Source organism: Amblyraja radiata, chromosome 15 (assembly GCF_010909765.2).
Source record: "Amblyraja radiata isolate CabotCenter1 chromosome 15, sAmbRad1.1.pri, whole genome shotgun sequence".
NCBI classification, from domain to species: domain Eukaryota; kingdom Metazoa; phylum Chordata; class Chondrichthyes; order Rajiformes; family Rajidae; genus Amblyraja; species Amblyraja radiata.
In genome coordinates this window covers 36,438,071-36,462,289 of record NC_045970.1, presented here as the reverse complement: position 1 = coordinate 36,462,289, position 24,219 = coordinate 36,438,071, and the positions used below count along the sequence as shown (strand labels likewise).

The following is a 24,219-nucleotide window of genomic DNA, read 5'->3' as shown; positions in this document are numbered from 1 at the left end:
CTAAATCATGAGAGACATAGATCGGGTTGATGTGCAGAGTCTCGTGTCCAGAGTAGGGGAATGAAAAACCAAATGACATTGGTTTAAGGAGAGGGGGGGGAAAGATTCAATAAGAACCTGTGGGGTAACTTTTTCACACAAAGGGCGTTTGGAACGAGCTGCCGGAGGAGGTAGTTGAAGCAAGTACTATTGCAATGTTTAAGAAATATTTAGGCAGATACATGGATAGGATGGGTTTGGAGGGATTTGGGTCAAACGCAGGCAGGTGGGACTAGTGTAGATGTGACATGTTGGTTCGTGTGGGCAAGTTGGGCTGAAGGACCTGTTTCCACACTCTATCACTCTATGTCCTCTCTGACATGCTTAGAGTTCCACCATCAACTGCTCTAAAATCACCCCGTTCTTCTCAACTCCAAAGAACACGGATTCTACTTCTGAAGCCCTTAGATGGTGCAACCACTGTCATGTGGATCTCTTTCGGAATGTCTCCAATATATCCCCTCCCAAACAAGGAGAACAAAACTGTACACGATACTCCAAGTGTGGCTTCACCAACACCCTGTACAATTGAAACAATGCTCCATGGAGTATTACAACGGAGGAAAACATGGTGTCAAATTAAACTAAATCCTTCTGTCTGCATGCGTTCCATATTCTCCATTCCCTACACCTAAAAGACTCTTAAATGCCACTATTGTATCTGGGGCAGTGCGTTCGAGGCACCAACCACTTTCGTTGTAAGAAAAAAAAAAACTTAGCTCACATAATTAGAGTCATAGAGTGATGCAATGTGGAAACAGGCCCTTCGGCTCAACTTGCCCACACTGGCCAACATGTCCCAGTTGCACCTGCCTTCTTCTCAACATTCCAACCAAATTGACGACCTGAAATAATCCCATTTCTTTATACTTGGTTCATACTGCCATTAAATCTTTTCTATCCATGTACTCTCCTAGCCATGTGCTTTTGTGAATGTACTTGCCTTTACCATATCCCATCGCAGCTGGTCCATATACCCATTATCCTCGGAGTGATAAACTAGTCCTTCAGTTCCCGATTAACTCTTTCACCTCCCACGTTAATCCTTTGTCCCCTGGTTATAGACAGACATATGTTTTAGGCTTAACAATCATTAAATGTCTTTTGAGCATATCCTAAAATTTCTACCATATCCTAACATTTCTAACAAATGATTAGAAATATCTTATTCACATGTCATGGATTGTTTAGTTTAGTTTAGAGATATAGTAATGAAACAGGCCCTTCGGCCCAATGAGCACGCCAACCTTCGATCAGCAGTTCACACGAGTTCTATGTTATTTCACATTCTCATTTAAAATTAGGGTAAATTTTACAGGGGCCAATTAACCTGCCAAACTCCATGTCTCAGGGATGTAAGGGGGAAAACAGAGCACCTGGAGAAAACCCACGTGGCCACGAGGATATCGTGCAAGCTCCACACCGACAGGTTCCGAGGTCAGGATCGAACCAGGATCTATGGTGCTGCGAGGCAGTAGCTCTACCAGCTCAATTAAGGAGTTTAAATTGTTTACTCCTATTGTAAAACACATTTTCTGCTGTAAAAATAAAACTGTGCCAAGTTACAGCTCGTAAATAATTTAAGGCATCTTTTACTTCAATAAAGTTTAAAAACAAAACAAATTGCTGTTAAAAACACTGCCTGATTATGCTGATAAATGGCAGATTTTCCAGTCGGCAATCAACATATCGGCAATTAACTAAATCAGAGTGGAATACAAGAGGGAAAATATACTTGTTAAAATAGGCATCAAAAGTATTTATAGATGTAAGCACATGTACTTACAAGCATCCAACCAGCGTCACTTGCAGTGGGGCATGAAGGAACTTAATTCTCTGCAAATGAAAAGTATAAAGATAAATGCAAGATTAGAAGACTAAGAGTCAAAGTTGAAACAACCAAATTAATCAAAAATGAACGAGTAATGATTGTTCTGACTTATAAAGGAAGATAAAGGTCACAGCAATCTTCCAACATTGCTTCCCAGAAAATACCTCAGAAAGAAATGCTTTAATGTCCTCAAATGTTCTGCAAAAACATATTGAAACACATGTTGTAGGACATCGAACTATCTTTAATTGGATTTTATTGGACTTTATCTTGCATTAAACATTATTCCCTTTATCCTGTATCTATACACTGTCGACGGGTTAATTGTAATCATGTATAGTATTTCCACTGACTGGATAGCACACAAAAACCCCCCAAAAAAAACTCACTGTACCTCGGTTACATGTGACAATAATACACTAAACTAAACAGTGCGCAAGGCGCTAACTGTAGATTATCATAACTGATGGATTCCTAATTTCAGCAACACAATCATAGGAACATCGCCTATTTACATTCTCCAGAGATGCTGCCTGACCCACTGAGTTATTCCAGCACTTTGTGTGTTTTTTTGTTGTAAACCAATAGTTCCTTGTGTCTCCGTAGGAGACCAATGATCGGAACCTTTGTGCTTCTACTCTGAAGAATAGGAAAGGTTTACAGACTTTCCCTAGTTCCCTTCTTCAGACTGAAAGTAGAGGGAGGAGGTGTGGGGGGGCCACACCTCCTCCCTCTACTTTCAGTCTGAAGAAGGGTTCCGATCTGAAATGACACCTATCCTTTTTCTCCAGAGTTGCTGCCTGACCCGCTGAGTTACTCCTGCATTTTGTGACTATCTTCAGTATAAGCCAACATCTACAGTTCATCCCTGCACAAGTTTTTGAAGGATATGGACCAAATGCAGGCAAATGGAGCTGACTTAGATGGGGCATCTTGGGCGGCAAGGACGAGTTGGGCCAAAGGGCCCCTTTTCTGTGCCATATGGCTCTAGGTGGGGAGGGGAGATGGAGTTGTGTAACAAATCAGAGAATCTCTCTTGGCAAATATATTGGCCTAGAATTTGACAGTCACTTGCAGAAACATCAAACAGTCATTGAGAGATGCTTTCGTTTGCAGGTTGACTGCTTGGAAATTTCAGGCAGCAACTCTACCAGCTGCTGCCGTCACTGTGCCGCCCTCAATCGGTCTCCAAGGTATAAAGAAGAATAAGGTGGAGGAGAAACGGAACAGTGTAAAATAGAAGAGATGACATTTACCCCTGGTTATATCACACTTGGTTCTAACGAGATCCCTGGAATTTACCATGATATCCCTGGAATTTGCCAGGTTAAATATCAGCCTCAAGCATCTTGTGGCCTTTGTGAAGCTGGCAAGTTGATATGGAACAGATCCAGCTCAAAATACAAGCACCTTCACACACTGGAATCTACAGTACCTGCTCTCGGTGTCATAATTGGCGCCAAAAGGAAAAGAAAAACCTGTTTCTCTTGACTGTTGGTTTCTGAAGTGGTTGCATTAAACTAACAAGCTCATCAGTGCACAGTTGATATTCTCTTACACAAGGCAAGATGCCAACAGCAGTGAATGTTCAGCGTCGTTATTGATTGATAGAAAGATATAGCATGGACTACTTCTATCTTTTTCTTAAAGCTCAAAAAATGAAGCGGTACAAAAAATGTATTAAGACATATGTGTTGTGTATTATTGTAACTTACCGTGCTTCTAATAAAAATATTTAAAAAAAAGAAAAAGAAGAAAGATATAGCATGGCAACGGGTCAACTTACAAACCCGCAAGTCTTTGGGAAGACCTATCTTTCAACGATGCATTTAATATTGTCTAAACATTTTTAGAAATGGATAAACACCACCTATTTTGCCATCTAAATCTTGTTTGTTGCTAAGTTTGTATTACTCATTCCATTCCATAACGTCCAAATATTTTCATAAATGGACAATAACTTCCCATTTGCCAACTATGTCTTGTTTGCTCCTATATTTCTTTTACTTGTCCTCCACAAGCAGGGAAAGGGCTCCCAGGGGTTGTTGGATAGTGAAAAGTTGCATTCATTTAGTTTACTTTAAAGATACAGCGTGGAAACTGGCCCTTCGGCCCACTGAGTTTGCACCGATCAGCAATCCCAGTACACTAGCAGTATCCTACACACTAGGGACAATATACAATACTTACCAAAACCAATTAATCTATAAACCTGTACGTCCTTCAGATGTGGGGGGAAACTGGAGTACCTGGAGGAAACCCACGCAGTCACATGGAGAATATACAAACTCCATGCAGACAGCACCCGTAGTCAGGATTGAACCAAGGTCTTCGATGCTGTAAGGCAGCAACTCTACCGCTGCCGACCCCGACTTGTTCTTGTTTCTTCCTACGTTTGTCTTATTCGTTACATTCCATAACATCCAAATATTTTCATAAATAGATAATAACTTTATGCCAACTACTTCTTGTGTGCACCTATATTTCTTTTACTTGTTCTCCACAAGCAGGAAAAGGGCTCCTAGGGTTTGATGAAGTGGGAAAAATGACATTGCTTTGTAATAGGTATGAGCAATAATTAACATAACCCAAACAGAATGCTCTACCAATCAAGAGTCCGACGAAGGATCCCGACCAAAAATATCACCTATTAATTTTCTCCAGTGATGCTGCCTGACCTGTTGAGTTACTTCAGCATTTAGTGCCTATTTTTAGAGTGTTCCACCACAATGTGTACAATAATACACGTCAGGGAGTGAGCAAAGTTAACATCAGCTCTGGTCGAGTACATCCCGAAACAAAGTAGACCGGCAAAGGCTAGAATGACAGGAAAATACCCATTAGACTGATGGCTGGTTTCAAGGGTCTGACTTACGGGGGGGGGGGGGGGGGGGGGGGCATGACTGACATGTTTTAGGCCTCCATAATGTTTGGGACAAAGACCCATCGTTTATTTATTTATTTGCCTCTGTACTCTACAATTTGAGAATTAGTAATTGAAAAAAAAATCACATGTGGTGAAAGTGCACATTGTCAGATTTTATTAAAGGGTATTTTTTATACATTATGGTTTCACCATGTAGAAATTATAGCTGTGTTTATTCAAAGTCCCCCTTTTTCAGGGCATCATAATGTTTGGGACACATGGCTTCACAGGTGTTTGTAATCGCTCAGGTGTGTTAAAATGCCTCCTTAATGCAGATATAAGAGAGCTCTCAGCACCTAGTCTTTCCTCCAGTCTTTCCATCACCTTTGGAAACTTTTATTGCTGTTTATCAACATGAGGCCCAAAGTTGTGCAAATGAAAGTCAAAGAAGCCATTATGAGACTGAGAACAAGAATAAAACTGTTGGAGATATCAGCCAAACCTTAGGCTTCTCAAAATCAACTGTTTGGAACATCATTAAGAAGAAAGAGCACTGGTGAGCTTACTAATCGCAAAGGGACTGGCAGGCCAAGGAAGACCTCCACAGCTGATGACAGAAGAATTCTCTCTATAATAAAGAAAAATCCCCAAACACCTGTCCAACAGATCAGAAACACTCTTCAGGAGTCAGGTGTGGATTTATCAATGACCACTGTCCGCAGAAGGCTTCATGAACAGAAATTTAGAGACTACACTGCAAGATGCAAACCACTGGTTAGCCGTGAAAATAGGATGGCCAGGTTACAGTTTGCCAAGAAGTACTTAAAAGAGCAACCACAGTTCTGGAAAAAGGCCTTGGGGACAGATGAGACGAAGATTAACTTACATCAGAGTGATGGCAAGAGCAAAATATGGAGGAGAGAAGGAACTGCCCAAGATCCACAGCATACCACCTCATCTGTGAAACACGGTGGTGGGGTTGTTATGGCCTGGGCATGTATGGCTGCTGAAGGTACTGGGTCACTTATCTTCATTGATGATACAACTGTTGATGGTAGTGGCATAATGAATTCACCCATCAGGCAAAATGTATAGAAGTGTAAAAACACACACCACCAGATTCAGGGACAGTTTCTTCCCAACTGTTATCAGGCAACCGGGTCACCCTTCCACAACTAGTGGGCAGTGCTGAACTACCTCTTCGGTGACCCTCGGACTATCCTTGATCGGACTTTACTGGCTTTACCTTGCACAAAATGTTATTCCCTTATCATGTATCTATACACTGTAAATGGATCGATTGTAATCATGTATTGTCTTTCCGCTGACTGGATAGCATGCAACAAAAGCTTTTCACTGTACCTCAGTATACGTGACAATAAACTAAACTGAACTGAGTGAGGATCTTGAGCCGATAGGTTGGCGTACTGCTCGACCGGCTAAACTCTTCAAGCATTCTGTTTTTCTCCTAGATTTCAGCAACTGCGGCATCCTTTGTCTGCAGCCAAATATGAAACATTGCCTCAAGCAGCAAGGACATGCCATGCTTGAGAATGCCTCTCGTTTTAGCACAGAGACATTTTAGTTCTATGTTTTTGTTTGTTAATAGACAAGGTCCACTTACTTGCATGAAAGGATACTTCTCCAACTTTTCCATTATGATGGGCAGAATGACTAGAAACAAGAGAAAGAGGTGAAAAAATGTAAATACACCTGCATTTTGCACAGGGCATGGGTTTTAGCTTCTAAACCCGTAAGTCAAGTAAAAGCAAGTATTCAGAATAGCAATCAAAGTTCATGACTTTACACAAAGGGTGGTAGGTATATGAACGAGCTGCCGGAGGAGTTAGTCGAGGCAGATACCTTCATTACGTTTAAGAAGCATTTGGACAGTTATGGGCCACGCACAGGCAGTTTGGACTAATGTAGATGGGGCATGTTGATCGCCGTGGGCAAGTTGGGCTGAAGTGCCTGTTTCCACGCTGCATGACTATATTGTTACACCAGAGATGCTGGCCTTCATTGAAAGCAACTGGAGTAATCAGAATCAAATACTAACCCTCCTCCACTATTGCATTGGTGTCAGTTTTTGAAGTCCACATATAAGTAAGTTTATTGGCCAAGTATTCACATGCAAGGAATTTGCCTTTGTGCTCCGCCCACAAGTAACAACATGACATACAGTGACAGTTACGAATGACTCAGAAAACACTAAACATTAATAATAATAAAACATAAAACATTAATGATGTTCTCTTCGGAAACATAGAACAAACTACAAGGATGGGAACAGGCTAGGAATACTTAACGTAACCTCTTCCCATGAGGTTGCTGTACCATGGGAGGGCCAATGCTGTTATATACATCTTTCCCTTGCGTGGATCACTAGTTCCTTGTTAGAGGATGGAAACTACAAGGGAACTAGGGACACTGGGATCTATTGTGAAGGCCGTACCATAAACCCGACAGAGAGATCGGAAAATGACTCGGCAACCTTCTGAGTCTGCAGGATTTCCATTCTATTAAACTAAATAATTGCAAAGAGCATTATTCATTCCCCAGTGATAAAGAGCGGCAATTCTCAGCAGATCTCGTTTTCCATAATGGGCCAAGAACCATGAAGTCAAGTTGCAGAAAAATAAAGCAGATTCATTATAGTTCAGCAGAGGGAAACACAAGCATCAGAAATAAAACACTGAGGAGCAGGAGAGAATACAGGAACTCCCAGAAAAATTTAAAGAAAATGCAAGATTTCATACACCGTTCTTGCATGTTTGTTTAGTTTAGAGATACAGCGCGGAAACAGGCCCTTCAGCCCACCGAGTCGGCGCCGACCAGCAATCACCCGGAATGGCATTGGCACTATCCAAACACACTAATTTTACAATTAACCTACAAACCTGCACGTCTTGGGAATGTGAGAGGAAACTGGAGCACCTGGAGAAAACCCACATGGTCACAGGGAGAATGTACAAACTCCGTACAGACAGCCCCTGTAGTCAGGATCGAAGCTGAGTTTCCGGCGCTGTAAGACCTTTGTTCCAACCATCTGCCTGTCAAGACCTATTACGTGTCATGCTTTGTCCTGCCTCTCCCATTTTCCAGCTGTCTTCTCTCCCCCACACCTCCCACAACAATCACTCATAAACCTTGGAGCCAATCCTAGGAATTTAGAAATGTTTTTCGAATTCTTGCCTGCTTTGCCCAGTCTTCCGTGTCCCTTTTAGGGCATCCCAAGACATTTTACAGCTAATGTAAGCCATGGTGATTGTGTAATGTAGGGAGATGTGTTGGGTCGTTCATGTACAGCAGTGTGATAATGACTAGATAATCTGGTTAGTGATGCTGTAAGAGACAGATATTGAGACTGAGTCTGGAGACATTGCTGGTGCTCTTGGAACTATTATTATATGATCTTTAGTGCCCAACCAAACCAGATGGGCCCTGCCACCCTGTTAGCAGGCGGCACAGTGACTCAGCATAGAGTTGCTGCCGTATAGTGCCAGAGACCCGGGTTTGGTCCAGACTATGGGTCCTGCCTGTATGCAGTTTCTCCCCGTGACCGTATGGGTTTTCTCCAGATGCTCCCGTTTCCTCCCACATTCAACAGACATACAAGTTTGCAGATTAATAGGCCACTGTAAATTGCCACTAGTATGTAAGGGGTGGCTACAAATGTGAGATAACATAGAACTGTGTGAATGGGTGATCAATGATCATTGTGGACTCGAAGATAGACACAAAATGCTGGAGTAACTCAGCAGGACAGGCAGCACCTCTGGAGAGACGTCTGTTCCACATTTCGTCATTGTGGACTTGGTGGGCTGATGGAGCTGTTTTCATGCTGTGTATTTCAATCAAAGACATGCAGGTTTGTAGGTGAATTGGCTTCTGTAAATTGCCCACTTGGATAGAACTGATGTACGGGAATCGCTGGTTGGCACAGACTCGGTGGGCCAAAGGATCTGTTTCCCCACTCGATCCATCTCGAAATTGTAATCAACCGTGTATTGTCATGTATACATCGTAATGATCATGTATTGTCTTTCCGCTGACTGGTTAGCACGTGACAAAAGCTTTGCACTGTACCTCAGTACACCTGACAATAAACTAAACACAAACTCAACGAAAGTGCGGCGCAGATAACCAACTGTGTGCATCGGATGGATCAGCAGCATTTTCCTGTCTCAGCGCTTGATGAAACAGTTTACACCAATACACTTAGCTCCAGAGTGACTAAATGGTTATTTCTGGAGACAAAGCCCGGTGTCTGCCTGGCAACACCGATAGATCCCGTCTGATGAGAGTCACAGAGTGATCAGCAACACCTGGGTGCGGCTCAACTTGTTTGAACAATGCTCCTTAAAAAACACTCTTGTCCTTCCCTGCGGGCTTGGATAATTTGCCTCATAGTCAGACGGCCCCCAAAAAAAAACAAAACAAATCTCCCGAGATATATTCCGTGTCATGGTTACGGCAGCTGTTGCTGTAAAACGCTTTATCTACGTAATCACTGGGAGGAAATATGCTTTTACGTTCTTGCCAAAGGCAGAACCAATCTTCAGATGTCTCAGCCGCTGTGAGAGAGGCCCAACGAGCGGAGAACAGAAGGGACATGTAGACGTAAGGAACTGCAGATGGTGGTTTACAAGACACCAAAGTGCTAGAGTAACTCAGCAGGTCAGGTGACATCTCTGGAGAACATGAATAGGTGACGTTTTGGGTCAGGTCTAACAAGGGGTCCAGAGCCGAAACATCACCTATCCATGTGGAAACAACAAACTGCAGATGCTAATTTATACCAAAGATAGACACATCGTGCAGGTCAGGCAGCATCTCTGGAGGAAAAGGATAGGTGACGTTTTGGGTCCGGATTCTTCTTCAAACTACTATCCATGTTCTCCAGAGATGTTGCCCGATCTACTGAGTTACAAAAGAGACAAGTTCTGGTATTTTGCCTGTCCTCTCAAGTGCCAGTGCAAAGGAGGTGAAGTGTTGCAAACATCCTTCACCAGAGGCAAGGTCTCCCAGCAGAGCGAGATGTCCATCAGGGAATGTTGCCCACTGGCCCGCTCCAGACTGCGGGAGTACGTGCTGAGGGACGCACTGAAGCTCAGTGCAGACAACGGCATGGTACAGTGGGGGAGAACCACACTGTAGGTTAAGCTGGTTATTACACAGTGCTGGAATAACTCAGCGGATCAGACAACATCTCTGGAGAACATGAGTGTTGCCGGCCCCTGATATGTTCTGGCCAATTCTCAGCTCCACCCTTGTTACTGAGAGCAAAGGCTTTCCAAAGATCAGCACCAAAAACACCAAGGGTAGCATGGTGGCGCAGCACCAGAGATCCGGGTTCGATCCTGACGACAGGTGCTCTCTGTACGGAGTTTGTACGCTCTCCCCGTGACCATGTGGGTTTTTGCCAGGTGCTCCGGTTTCCTACCACACTCCAAAGACGTACAGGTTTGCAGGTCAATTGGTTTCATAAAAGATTGTAAATTGTCAGGATAGTGTTGGTGTATGGGAATCGCTGGTCGGCGCGGACTCTGTTTCTGTGCTGTATCTCTAAACTAAACTAAACTCTTGGGGGAAGGCACAAGGCCATCTGTGGCCAGAAATATTCTGGGCACGAGGCCAGATTCACCTGTTTTATAAACAGAGCTTTGGTCTGGAGCACTCAACTCTGAGGAGGAAATTACATTTTTTTAGAAAGAGGGTTTTATATTTAAGAATGCAATCCATTGTTGAGATCACTTTGAGCTCAAAGGTCCCTTCCCATCTTTCCCCATGCTAATTATAATAGCTGTCAGGCACACTAATCTATCTCACATTTGATTAAACTAGAAGAACAGCTTTATTTGGAAGGCCATAAACCTTCTTAAAGATATCTACAAAGTATGCAATTGATAGGTGGATAGATACAAAACTCAGCGGGTCAGGCAGCATCTCTGGATAAAAAGGATGGGTGAATTTTCGGGTCGGGACTCTTCTTTGGTTCTCCATAGATGCTGCCTGACCTGCTGAGTTACTCCTGCACTTTTTGTCTATCTTTGGTATAAACCAGCATCTGCAGTTCCTCGTTTATATACTATGTGACAGGTGGATACAGGTGAAAGAGGTTTTTGTTTGGCAGATGACTGGATAAAGGGCAGAGATGAAAAGATAAAAAGTGTGCGAAAAGGAGATAAGGATAGAAATTGCATGAAATGTGAAGCCGGAAGGAATATAGGTGGGAGGAGGTGAGGGAAGATGAGGGGAGATGAAAAGTGATAGGTGGATACAGATAGAGGGGATTCTCTGTCATGATCACGTTATATTGTATTGACTTGCTCAAATGCGGAGCATTGGGTCAAAGCATCAGGAAGTCATGATCTAGGAGCATTGGATCAATAATAATAATATAATAATAATAAACTTTATTTATAATAATAAAACTTTATTTGTAAAGCGCTTTAAACAACCGCAGTTGCCACAAAGTGCTGTACATGAGAACTCATGGACAAAAAGTTATTACAAACCATTAAAAACCGTAAAACGAAGGACTAAAAACAGTAAAAATTAAAAGACATTAAAAGCACTAAGAACAGGAGCAATGTCTCAGCCAGTGTCGAAAGCCAGAGAATAAAAATGAGTTTTTAGGGAGGATTTGAAGATGGACAGTGAGGGGGCCTGTCTGATGTGCAACGGCAAGGTGTTCCAAAGTGCCGGAGCAGCAACAGAAAAGGCTCTATCCCCTCTGAGCTTCCATATAGACAATAGGTGCAGGAGTATGTCATTCGGCCCTTCGAGCCAGCCATTCAATGTGATCATGGCTGATCATCCACAATCAGTACCCCGTTCCTGCCTTCTCCCCATATCCCCTGACTCTGCTATCTTTAAGAGCCCTATCTAGCTCTCTCTTGAAAGTATCCAGAGAAGCATCAGGAAGTCATGATCATGGAGATTTTAGTTAGGCTGCCTTTGGAATGTTGCATGCATCTCTAGCACACGGCATTGGGGGTTCAGTATTGATGTGGATAGAGAACTGGCTGGCAAACAGGAAGCAAAGAGTAGGAGTAAACGGGTCCTTTTCACAATGGCAGGCAGTGACTAGTGGGGTACCGCAAGGCTCAGTGCTGGGACCCCAGCTATTTACAATATATATTAATGATCTGGATGAGGGAATTGAAGGCAATATCTCCAAGTTTGCGGATGACACTAAGCTGGGGGGCAGGGTTAGCTGTGAGGAGGATGCTAGGAGACTGCAAGGTGACTTGGATAGGCTGGGTGAGTGGGCAAATGTTTGGCTGATGCAGTATAATGTGAATAAATGTGAGGTTATCCATTTTGGTGGCAAAAACAGGAAAGCAGACTATTATCTAAATGGTGGCCGACTAGGAAAAGGGGAGATGCAGCGAGACCTGGGTGTCATGGTACACCAGTCATTGAAAGTAGGCATGCAGGTGCAGCAGGCAGTGAAGAAAGCGAATGGTATGTTAGCTTTCATAGCAAAAGGATTTGAGTATAGGAGCAGGGAAGTTCTACTGCAGTTGTACAGGGTCTTGGTGAGACCACACCTGGAGTATTGCGTACAGTTTTGGTCTCCAAATCTGAGGAAGGACATTATTGCCATAGAGGGAGTGCAGAGAAGGTTCACCAGACTGATTCCTGGGATGTCAGGACTGTCTTATGAAGAAAGACTGGATAGACTTGGTTTATACTCTCTAGAATTTAGGAGATTGAGAGGGGATCTTATAGAAACTTACAAAATTCTTAAGGGGTTGGACAGGCTAGATGCAGGAAGATTGCTCCCGATGTTGGGGAAGTCCAGGACAAGGGGTCACAGCTTAAGGATAAGGGGGAAATCCTTTAAAACAGAGATGAGAAGAACTTTTTTCACACAGAGAGTGGTGAATCTCTGGAACTCTCTGCCACAGAGGGTAGTCGAGGCCAGTTCATTGGCTATATTTAAGAGGGAGTTAGATGTGGCCCTTGTGGCTAAGGGGATCAGAGGGTATGGAGAAGGCAGGTACGGGATACTGAGTTGGATGAACAGCCATGATCATATTGAATGGTGGTGCAGGCTCGAAGGGCCGAATGGCCTACTCCTGCACCTAATTTCTATGTTTCTATGTTTACAGGAAGGATGTAGAGAGAGGGTGCATAAGTGGTGTATCTGCATATCCGCCTGCATTAGGAGAGATTGGACAAACTTGGACATCTCTATCCAATTAAGAGATGTAGATAGGGTAAACAGTCAGAATTTTTTTCCCAGGGCGGAAAATGTCAAAGATTAGAGGGCATGGTTTTTAAGGTAAGAGATATGCGAGGCAAGTTTTATTTTTACACAGAGGGTGGTGGGCATCTGGAATGTACAGTTGGTGGAGGCAGATATGATGAGAGCATTTCAGAGGCTTTTAGATACGCACATGGATATGCAGAGGAATGGAGGGATATGGATCACGTGGGCAAATGCAATTAGTGTATCTTGGTGTGAAGTGTAGAAGGAGTCCATAGTTTGCACCAAGCTGCCCGCATTTCATTTATTTTACACCAAGGGGTCAGCAGACAAATGATCAGGTTTATTAAAGTTCAATTTCACATTGAGATCTAAACTCATGGGTTACTACTCTTGCATTTGCCAAACTCCTTGGGCACTTTTGCAAGGTACTGCAGAATTACAATCAGCCAAGGAATGGCGATTAACTGGTATCCATGTCAGCAGCAGGGCAGAGAAAAGTGGTCAGCAAACAATTAAAAAAATATATTTTATTTGTACAAATGCACAATCCTTACGCTCGCAAAACAACCTGAGCTATGAATCAATGTGAGGATCCAAGCCTAATGGAGCTAAACACGAAACGATGAGGTATTAGCAGCTACCCAAACATTTAATAATCTAAAGGAATAGATGAGGCAAACTCAGGTTGGGCCACAATGACTGGATGCTGTTAAAGGACTCACAATAGTCAATCGCTTGCAAATAATTACATACCATTGCATCACCAAATGTGTAGAAGCATCCAAAAGGATAGTCACATTCCAGATTTAGAAGTGGAGCAAGAAGGGTTTAGGTTTAACTCTGGTGAGGTCAGGCAATAAAAGCAGGAGTGTTGAATAAGGACCCATATAAGAGCGGACCAATGGCAGTAGAGAGCTTTATCTCACAACAAAAAAGTCTGCCATCTTGATCCATGATCTCATCTGCAGACAATCTTCTTGACTAACCAAAGATGGTTCTGAGCTAACTACAGATTTGAATTGTGTTTATTTAGATACTTACTCATTCCTGGAGCGGCCATGGTAACTCTAGAGATCACCACTTGCGTGATACCCTTTACAGCTGCAATCTGAAACACAAACATACGCTTAACACGGGCACATCAGAGGGGGAGGGATCATTTGGCAGGATTTGCATTTCATTTGTAACCCCCAAGCCATCGCTTACCAACAATTGCCCAAAGGTTTAGAAACATAGAAAATAGGTGCAGGAGTAGGCCATTCGGCCCTTTGAGCCAGCACCACCATTCAATATGATCATGGCTGATCTTCCAAAATCAGTACCCCGTTCCAGCTTTTCCCTCCCTATCCCTCGATTCCCTTAGCCCCAAGAGCTAAATCTAACTCTCTCTTGAAAACATCCAGTGAATTGGCCTCCACTGCCTTCTGTGGCAGAGAATTCCAGATTCACAACTCTCTGGGTGAAAAGGTTTTTCCTTATCTCAGTCCTAAATGGCATACCCTTTATTCTTAAACTGTGACCCCTGGTTCTGGACTCCCACAACATCGGGAACATTATTCCTGCATCTATTCTGTCCAATCCTCTAAGACAGGGGTTCCCAACCTTTTTCGTCCAGTTTACCGCTGGCAGCTTTAATAGCACATAACAATGTTATTTCACTTATTTATGAACAACTAATGTTGAACTGATACCAGAACCAAACACAGTCTGTCAATGAGAAAAAATATGTACAAATCCATAATCAACAAATTTATCCCCTGGGTAGGTGAAATTTACCCCCCCTGGGGGGAACCCTTGCTCTAAGAATTTTATTAAGGTTTACATTAAGGATTATATGGTTTTACCTACAAGCAAGCGAACTACCCGAACATTGAAAAAGGATTGCCAGAATTAACTCTATGAACATTAACATTACATGACATAATACAACATGAAAATATATAAAGAGTTTTAACTTCTGCCTCAGACATACAGTGGGCAACTTATAATAAGGAGAAATCATCAATAGTATGGGAACAACTTTAAGGCGAGCGTGGGTAAATTTTAAGGAGATGTGCAAGGCAACTATTTTTTTACACAGAGGGTAGTGAGTGCCAGCCAAGGGTGGTGGTTGAGGCATTTAAAAGGCTTTTGGATTGACACATAGATATGCAAAGAATGGCTTGTGTGCAGGTTGATAAGGGATGGTTTTGGCTTCATTTCTGGCACAGACACTGTGGGACAAAGGGCCTGTTTTAGTTCTATTTTCTCACAGCATCCACGCCCAGGTGTTTGTTTTCTAATATAAGAAAGTAGCTTATACATTTTGAGACACTAGACAAATGTAAGAAAAGTAGAACCGGGATTCTGCATGTTCTGTCATGTTGAGAGGAGTAAAGTCTTTGATGCCAACTTTAACTAGTTTAGAGATACAGCATGGAAACAGGCCCTTCAGCCCACCGAGACAATGCCGACCATCGATCACCCTTTCACACTAGTTCTATGTTATCCCACTTTCTCATTGGGAGCAATGGGTGCAAATTTTGGGTGCAAATTTAACAGTTAACCTACAAATGCACACGTCTTTAGGATGTGGGGGGGAAACTGGAGCATCCAGCGGAAACCCATGCAATCACATGGAGAACATACAAACTCCACACAGACAGCAATCTAGGGAAGCACCTCTAACCTTTGGACATAGGCTTAAGTTGACTTTAGAGATACAGTTTAGAAACAGGCCTATCGGCCCCGCACCGACCAGCGATCGTCCTGTATACTAGCACAATCCTACGCACTAGGGACAATTTACAATTTTACTGGTCAATAAACCTACAAAACCAGTATGCCATTTGGTGTAGGAGGAAACCGGAGCACCCAGAGAAAACCCTCGCAGTCACAGGGAGAATGTACAAACTCCACACAGACAGCACCCGTAGTCAGGATCGAACCCGGGTCTCTGGCGCTGTAAGACAGCAACTTTACTGCCGTTAACACTGTGTATTAATTTATAATCTCTTCCTAAATTAAATGCAATGACTGTAATTTGTATTGAATCTGTGAAAAATAATTATACTTGTTTTTCCCTGAAAGCAACCCAGATACCAAGTTCCACTTGGTTTTGCATGTGATTGAGGGTTGAAAAGCAGAGTATAGGAACAGTCTGATGCTCCTCCTGGTGGCTATCCTTGAAAATAACTGATATATTTTTTCAACAGAAAATACAAGACCTTGAATAATTCAGCAGATCAGGCAGCATCTCTGAAGAGCATGGATAGGTGATGTTTTGGTTCGGGACCCTTCGTCAGACTGATTACAACAGGCAGGAGAAAGCTGGAAGAGAGGTGGGGGCAGGACAAAGCCAGGCAAATGACAGGTGGAATAAAAATATACAAAGTGCTGGAGCAAGTATACAGGTCAGGCAGCATCTCTGGAGATCATGGAAAGTTGATGTTTCCGGTCGGGACCCTGAAGAAGATCCCATGTTGTCCAGGGATGCTGCCTGACCCGCTGAGTTACTCCAGCAGTATGTTTCTTTTTTAACACCTATCACTTGCCTGGCTTTGTCCCGCCGCCACTTCTCTTCCAGCTTTCTCCTCACCTATTACAATCAGTCCGAAGAAGGGTTCCCACCCAAAATATCGCCAATCCATGTTCTCCAGAGATGCTGCTTGACCCGCTGAGTTACTGCAGCACTTTGTGTTTTTTATTCAAGATTCTAGTATCTGCAGTCCTTTGTCTCGACTTTTCTTTTGGAGATACAGCGCAGAAACAGGCCCTTTGGCCCACTGAATCCACGCTGGCCAGCGATCTCCTCGTACACCAACATTATCCCACGTAATAGGGACAATTTTACAACTTACCGAAGCCAATTAACCTACAAACCTGCACGTCTTTGGAGAGTGGGAGGAAACTGGGGCACCCGGAAAATCCTATGCGGTCACAGGGAGAACCTACAAACTCCATACAGACAACACCTGTAGTTAGGATCAAACACAGGTCTCTTGCGTTGTAAGGCAGCAACTCTACCACTGCGCAACGGCGCACAGTAAAGATATCTAGTGATTTTTTTTAATGGTGTAACCATATGCTGGTTCTTTCTGTACTCCCCAGAGAGGCTGCTTGTCAGGAGGTCCGAGGCCCTCGGTAGGGTAGCATATTTGTGGTGTAACTTGAGCAACTCACATGACCATTTAGACTTTGTGATGTTCTCATGCTAATACATTTGCTGATTTCCCAGATCATATACCCGAGGCCAATTGCAATAGTTCACCGTTTGCTCTGTCAGTGACACATCAGTAACCCTGTGTGGCAAAGGACTTCACCGAGCATTGCCAAAGGCCCAAATTACGTTGTATTTTCTCCACAGTCACACAGTGTCGAAACAGGCCTTTGGCCCAACTTGCCCACACAGACCTACATACCCCATCTACACCAGTCCCACTTGCCTGCGTTCGGCCCATATCCTCTGAACCTGTCCTATCCATGTACCTGTCTAAATGTTTCTTAAACGTTGAGATGGTCCCTGCCTCAACTACCTCCTCTGGCAGCTCTTTCCATGCACCCACCACCTTTATGTCCAGAGAACCGGAACCAGAACTTGAGGGGAGAGAAGTTATGCTACAGCATAACTTATTTAGTTTATTATATTGTTTACAGAGTATTATGTTTACCTACTATATTTACATATTCTATTGTGCTGCTCCAAGTAAGAATTTCATTTTCTGTCTAGGACGTACGGCAAGAAAACACTCTTGAGCTGTACAAGGTTAGACCATTCACTCAAGGGGCGGTGACTGTATGGAACAAGCAACCAGGGTGGGTAGTTAAGGCAAGCACTGTAGCAGGATTGAAAAGACATTTGGACAGGTACATGGATAGGAGAGGATTAGAGGGATATGGGCTAAATACAGGCCAAATGGGACTGGCTTAGATGGGGTATCTTGATCGGCTTTCTCGATTTGGGCTGACGGGCCTGTTTCTGTGCTGTATGACTAACAACCTTTCAGCCATGTAATCACAAAGACTGTTTCTGTGTGGTTTGACTCTAGAACTCTATCTGGAACTCGTGCAGCGGTTCTAGTCACCACACCTCAGAAAGAATCTAATATCCTTGAAGGAGGAGCAGAACAAATTTGGTCAAACAGTACCCAGTCTCAAAGGGTTGGCGCAGAAATTGATGGCCTAAGAGTATGTTCCCATTCACTACTGTTCCATCCATCTTGGATTACAGCGTGGAAACAGGCCCCTCAGTCCACCGGGTCTGCACCGACCAACAATCACCCCGTAAACTAGCACTAACCTACACACCTGGGACAATTTTTTACCAAAGCCAAATTAACCTACAAACCTGTATGTCTTTGGGGTGTGGGAGGAAACTGGAGCACCTGGGGAAAACCCAAGCAGTCATGGGAAGAACGTACAAACTCTGTACAGACAGAAACCCGTAGTCAGGATCGAACCTGGATATCTGGCGCTGCAATACAGCAACTCTACCGCTGTGCCACTGTGCCACTATGGTTAAATTGTGGAGCAGTTGAGCAATCTGTAGATGTATTAACTTGAATTTAAATGATCAAGGCTAGTTTAATTGAAGTAAGAAGTCCATGAGTGGGGAGAGAAAAGATTGAGCAAATTGACCAAATGCCCATTCAGTCTTGCAGCAGGTAACACTCATCTGTGCAAAAGGAGGCAGATTTGGAAACTTTCTAACCACAAATGGCAATTAATGGCAGGGACGACAGGACGAAGCTTCCCTATCTTTTGAAGTAGAAGTCAATATCCAACGTCTTTATTTAATGAGAAGATTTTCCAGCCACAACCTGCCTCTGTCGTCCAACACATTAGCCAAAGGGTCAGTTGCCGTGTACTACTGTATACTGAACACTACTTGTGTACTGCCGAGGTGAGGTCTGCTGCATGATTTACACGGGTTGAATGCAAATCAAAGCATTTCACTGCACCGGCACATGTGACAATAAAGCATTATTGAATCACTGAAACCCATGTGTGGAAAATCTTCCAAACCATGCCAATATACTTATTAAAGAGTCTTATAGCATTTAAATTACAAAAAAACATACAAACAATGGATGGGGCACAAAATTGCAGCATTCAAAGAAGATGTTTTCACTGTCCATTCCAGCCCATTTAATTAGTCGATAAAACAGCATCCAGTGTGAAAACATTTCTGCCTTGTTTTATCATCATTTTACTAAAGTGCATATTTACCCTGGATTCTCCCAGCTTATTCTCATTTTCATCAGTCACGGCGATTCCACTTATAATTTCCCTAAAATATAGAATGAATACAACACTGTGAACACCAACTCCTGTGTTAAGTGCATCAACTCGATTCTTCAATGGTTGGCATAATAACAAATAATCTCCCAGTGGCTGAAGGCCATTAATTGTATTGATTGATTGTAAATTGAAAACCGTGCCTCCCTGTCACAATTAGTCAAGTTCCCCACCTTCCCAATTGATGCTGCGTTACACTTTACAGATGCAGTGCGGAAACAGGCCCTTCAGCCCATGGAGTCCGCGCTGACCAGCTACAAGTGGAGAAGCAGGCAGTGAAGAAAGCAAATGGCCTTTATAACAAGAGGAGCAAAGAGGTCCTTCTGCAGTTGCACAGAGCCCTAGTGAGACCACACCTGAAGTATTGTGTGCAGTTTTGGTCCCCTAATTTGAGGAAGGACATTCTTGCTATTGAGGTAGTGCAGCGTAGGTTTACAAGGTTAATTCCCGGGATGGCGGGACTTTCATATGCTGAGACAATGGAGCGGCTGGGCTTGTACACTCTGGAGTTTAGAGGGATGAGAGGATATCTTATTGAAACATATAAGATTGTTAGGGTTTGGACACGCTAAAGGCAGAAAACATGTTCCCGATGTTGAGGGAGTCCAGAACCAGGGGCCACAGTTTAAGAATAAGGGGTAAACCATTTAGAATGGAGACGAGGAAACACTTTTTCTCACAGAGTGGTGAGTCTGTGGAATTCTCTACCTCTGAGGGCGGTGGAGGCCGGTTCTCTGGATACTTTCAAGAGAGAGCTAGATAGGGCTTTTAAAGATAGCGGAGTCAGGGGATATGGGGAGAAAGCAGGAACCGGGTACTGATTGGGGATGATGAGCCATCATCACATTGAATGGCTCGAATGGCCTACTCCTGCACCTATTGTTTATAAGAAGCTATTCCTCAATTGTGCCCTTTTGTACCTTCTGCCCAAAGAGAGAGGGAAGAAAAGGGAATGGCTGGGGCTAATAAGGTCCTTGATTATGTTTAGCCAGGCAAGGAAGGAACTGCAGATGCTGGTTTAAACAGAAGATAGACACAAAAAGCTGGAGTAACTCAGGGGGTCAGACAGCATCTCTGGAGAAAAGGAATAGGTGATGTGGAGAAAGGTCTCGTCCCGAAACATCACCTATTCCTTTTCTACAAAGATGCTGTCTGACCCACAGAGTTACTCCAGCTTTTTGTGTTTATCCTTGATTATGTTGTCTGCTTTCCCAAGGCAGTGGAGAAGTATAGATGGAGTCAATGGGGATGTGGGGTAGACCTGTTTTATGTGATGGTCTGGGCTGAAAAGTTGGTTGCTTTCTGGCAGAGTAAAGGGATATCATCGACCCATTTTCAAATATAAGCTTAATTTATTACCCAGCGTTGGACCCCACTCATTGGAGGGACATCTGTACAGATGTTTGGTGAGGAGAAGAACAGGTTAAGCTGTCTCATTAGATAGTCTTCTGACAGAGACCCTCAGCCTTGTCGCTTGTCGCTAAGGGTGATTGTTGGAACAAGGCAAGGCAGAGGTTGGACTGTCCCACGACACATACCAGGGGCGGCACAGCGGTGCAGAGTTGCTGCCTTACGGCGCCAGAGACCCGGGTTCGATCCTGACTACGTGTGTTGTCTGTACGGAGTTTTTACATTCTCCCTGTGACCACTTGGATTTTCTCTGGGTGCTCCAGTTTCTGATTGCAAACTATCCGAGCAAGAGATGCCGTTCCTCCGATTTGCGTGTTGCCTCACTCTGGCAATGGAGGAGGCTCAGACTCAGAGAGGGTACTATGGGAAGGGGAGTAAAAATGATTAGCAACCGAGAGATGCTGAACTCAACGGGACGGGCAACATCCCTGGAGGACATAGACGGGAGATATTTTCGGATCGAGACCCTTATTCAGACTCACTCCATTCGGGAACCTGACCCGAAACGTCACCTGTCCATGTCCTCCATAGATGCTGCCTGATCCGCTGAGTTACTTCAGCACTGTTCTACATAAGATTCCAGCATTTGTGACACAATGATTTTTACTGGATTTTAGACACGGGTTGGGTATGGCACCATGCTGCTCCTATTTTCTTTAGATTGTAGTGAAAATGTGCTGCCCTTTCAGTTGCTTCAGTCTTTGCTGCACATTAAAAAACCATGGAATTCCTAATCTCCTCCAATCTTTCCTCCACCTGGGGGACCACAGGCTTTCAATATTCAAGGCTGGCGAGAACAAAAAGTCAACTCTAGATTTTTCTTCAGGTTAATGAAGCCCTTGGAAGGTCCTCTGACAAACATATTGTAGCTGACATTTTCATAACCAAAAACTAAATGGGTGAAAGATGAAATAATTGTTTTTTTTTTACAAAATTGAACTTACTGCTGTCTCATCATTGGAATGTTTACGCAGTTAGCAGCTGCCACGGCAACAAAAGGGACCCAACGGGCCAATAGGGGTGGAGCTTTCTGGGGAGAGAGAATGAGAAAGAAAACAGAGCATAAATCTCTTTAGTTGGCCGTCCAGAGTAACAATGAGTTTGTTTGTTCTGCTGATAAGTAATGAGGTGAAGGAATGAGCCAGATCACACTGACTGCCTACAGCAGAGGAATGGAATGCATAGAACAGAATTTGGGACAGCCCTGATGGTACTGAGCTTCCTACCTGGCCCCTCAGTTCGAGTGGGAAACACTTCATATCTGGCCCCTCAGCTCCAGTGGGCTGCACTTTCTAGCATGCCCTTTAGCTTGAGTGTGTATCACTTCCTACCTGGCCCCTCAGCTTTGGACTTTAGAGATACAGCACAGAAACAGGCCCTTCGGCCCACCGAGTCTGCACCGACCAGCAACCACCCCATACACCAGCACTATCCTACACACTAGGGAAAATTTACAATTTTACTGATGTCAATTAACCTACAAACCTGTATGTCTTTGGAATGGCAAGGAAAGCAGAGCACCCGGTGAAAGTCCACGCGGTCACAGGGAGAATGTATAAACTCGGTGCAGACAGCTCCCTTCGTCAGTATCAAACCTAGGTCTCTGCCACTGTGAGGTAGCAACTCTAAAAGCAGTAGATAAATAAAGTTTCAAATCCAGTCAATTTTGCTTGCATGTTTCCATTAGTGTTATTCAGGAACACAATGTCTTTGGCCCTTTTGTGTGGCGCAGTTAGTAGAGCTGTTGCCTCATAACACCAGAGCACCTGACCTCGGATGCTGCCTGCGTGGAGTTTGCACGGTCTCCCTATTAAACATTACAACCTCCAAATAAGCTCTGAACTATATATATATATATATATATATATATATATATATATATATATATATATACACTAGACTAAGTGGGACCCGTTGGGTCCCAGCATCACACGGGAGAGCTGGTCAATATTCCACCTCTCCACCATTTCCAATATTGGTGGACGGGGGGGGGGGGGCAGGGCTTTCTGGAGCGCTAGTATGGGGGTTGTGGGCTGAAGGGACTGGTTTCCAGAGGGCTAGTATGGACATTGTGAACTGAATGGATTCTTGGGCTGGCAGCTCACTCACTCACTGCTGGTGGGCTGGCAGTTGACTCATGGCTATTCCTTGAAATTCCATTTCAAGCAGGGTGGAAGGCCATCAAATTCAAGTGCAGTTTCATACCATTTCAAGCACGGTGCAAGGCCACTAAAGACAGCGAGTCGTGACCTCTCCCTCCTCCATCTTGCAGAGACTGAGCCACGCACACACTTCTGGGTTTTATAGTCCCCCCCCCCCCAACAGAAGGGGCGGGCCTTCATGGCGTGATTGACAGGAGAGAGAATCTCAACATTTTTTAAACACTAATAACTCTTTTATTTTTCTTCGATGGGAAAAATCATCGGCACTGATGAGCGGAGGGGGACTCTGAGTAAGATGGCCAAAAATCACAGCCGTACGTGGTAGCGTTTTTTCTAAAATCAATATAAAGCTCAAACAGTGGTCAAGATTAGACTTTTAATTATATAGAAGGCAAGGCAACTTTAATTGGGCAAGGCAACTTTAATTGGGCAAGGCAACTTTAATTGGGCAAGGGAACTTTAATTGGGCAAGGGAACTTTAATTGGGCAAGGGAACTTTAATTGGGCAAGGGAACTTTAATTGGGCAAGGGAACTTTAATTGGGCAAGGCAACTTTAATTGGGCAACACAGCTTTAGCATTTCCAAACCAAAGGCAACGCAGCTTTAGCATTTCCAAACCAAAGGCAACGCAGCTTTAGCATTTCCAAACTATATTTTCAAACCACATTAAGCGCACTGACAGGTCAGTAAAACCACTCACAGTTTAGTAGACCTGTGTTCAGTGTTATTCACAGCTCAGACTGAGGGAATTGACCCTCTCGCTCCCCCATCTTGCAGAGACTGACTGAGGCACTCAACACTTCCGGGTTTTATAGTCCCTCCGGAAGGGGCGTGGCCTTCAGGAGAGAGAATCTCAACATTTTTTAAACACTAATTACTCTTTTATTTTTCATCGATGGGAAAAATCCTCTTGTCCTGTGCAGCAGAGGGGGACTGAGTAAGATGGCCAAAAATCACAGCCGTAAGTGGCATCGATTTTTCTAAAATCAATATACAGAACAACAGGAAGTGGTCAAGATCAGACTTTTAGTAATATACATATAGATATATGTGTGTGTGTGTGTGTGTGTGTGTGTGTGTGTGTGTGTGTGTGTGTGTGTATATATATATATATATATATATATACATACATATCTATATATATATATATATATATATATATACATATCTATATGGGTACATATATATACACACATTGATCTTTTTGTTTTATCATTTATCATATTGTTTACAGTGTACTGTGCTTACATATTCTGTTGTGCTGCTGCAAGTAAGAATGTCATTGTTCTATCTTGGACATATGACAATAAAACACTGTTAACCACATGGGTTTCCTCCGTGTGTTCTGGTTTCCACCCACTTCCCAAAGACGTGCGAGTTTGTAAGTTAATTGGCCATCTGTAAATTTCC

The 24,219-nt window shown here is 43.5% G+C and overlaps 1 protein-coding gene across 4 annotated transcripts in view; it reads right to left on the bottom strand.

Annotated features, from left to right (window-relative positions):
* The window catches only part of sfxn2 (sideroflexin 2), a 56,085-nt gene that overhangs the window by 9,243 nt on the left and 22,623 nt on the right, over nt 1-24,219 (bottom strand). For 2 of the 4 annotated variants that reach the window (XM_033034039.1, XM_033034038.1), the window contains 5 exons: nt 21,591-21,676; nt 19,168-19,228; nt 14,002-14,068; nt 6,361-6,410; nt 1,826-1,875 (listed from right to left, as the gene is read on the bottom strand). In XM_033034039.1, coding sequence (XP_032889930.1) covers nt 1,826-1,875; nt 6,361-6,410; nt 14,002-14,068; nt 19,168-19,228; nt 21,591-21,676 — 314 coding nt within the window. The remainder of the gene's footprint in view (nt 1-1,825; nt 1,876-6,360; nt 6,411-14,001; nt 14,069-19,167; nt 19,229-21,590; nt 21,677-24,219) is intronic. The other 2 variants (XM_033034041.1, XM_033034040.1) reach the window with 2 other exon arrangements.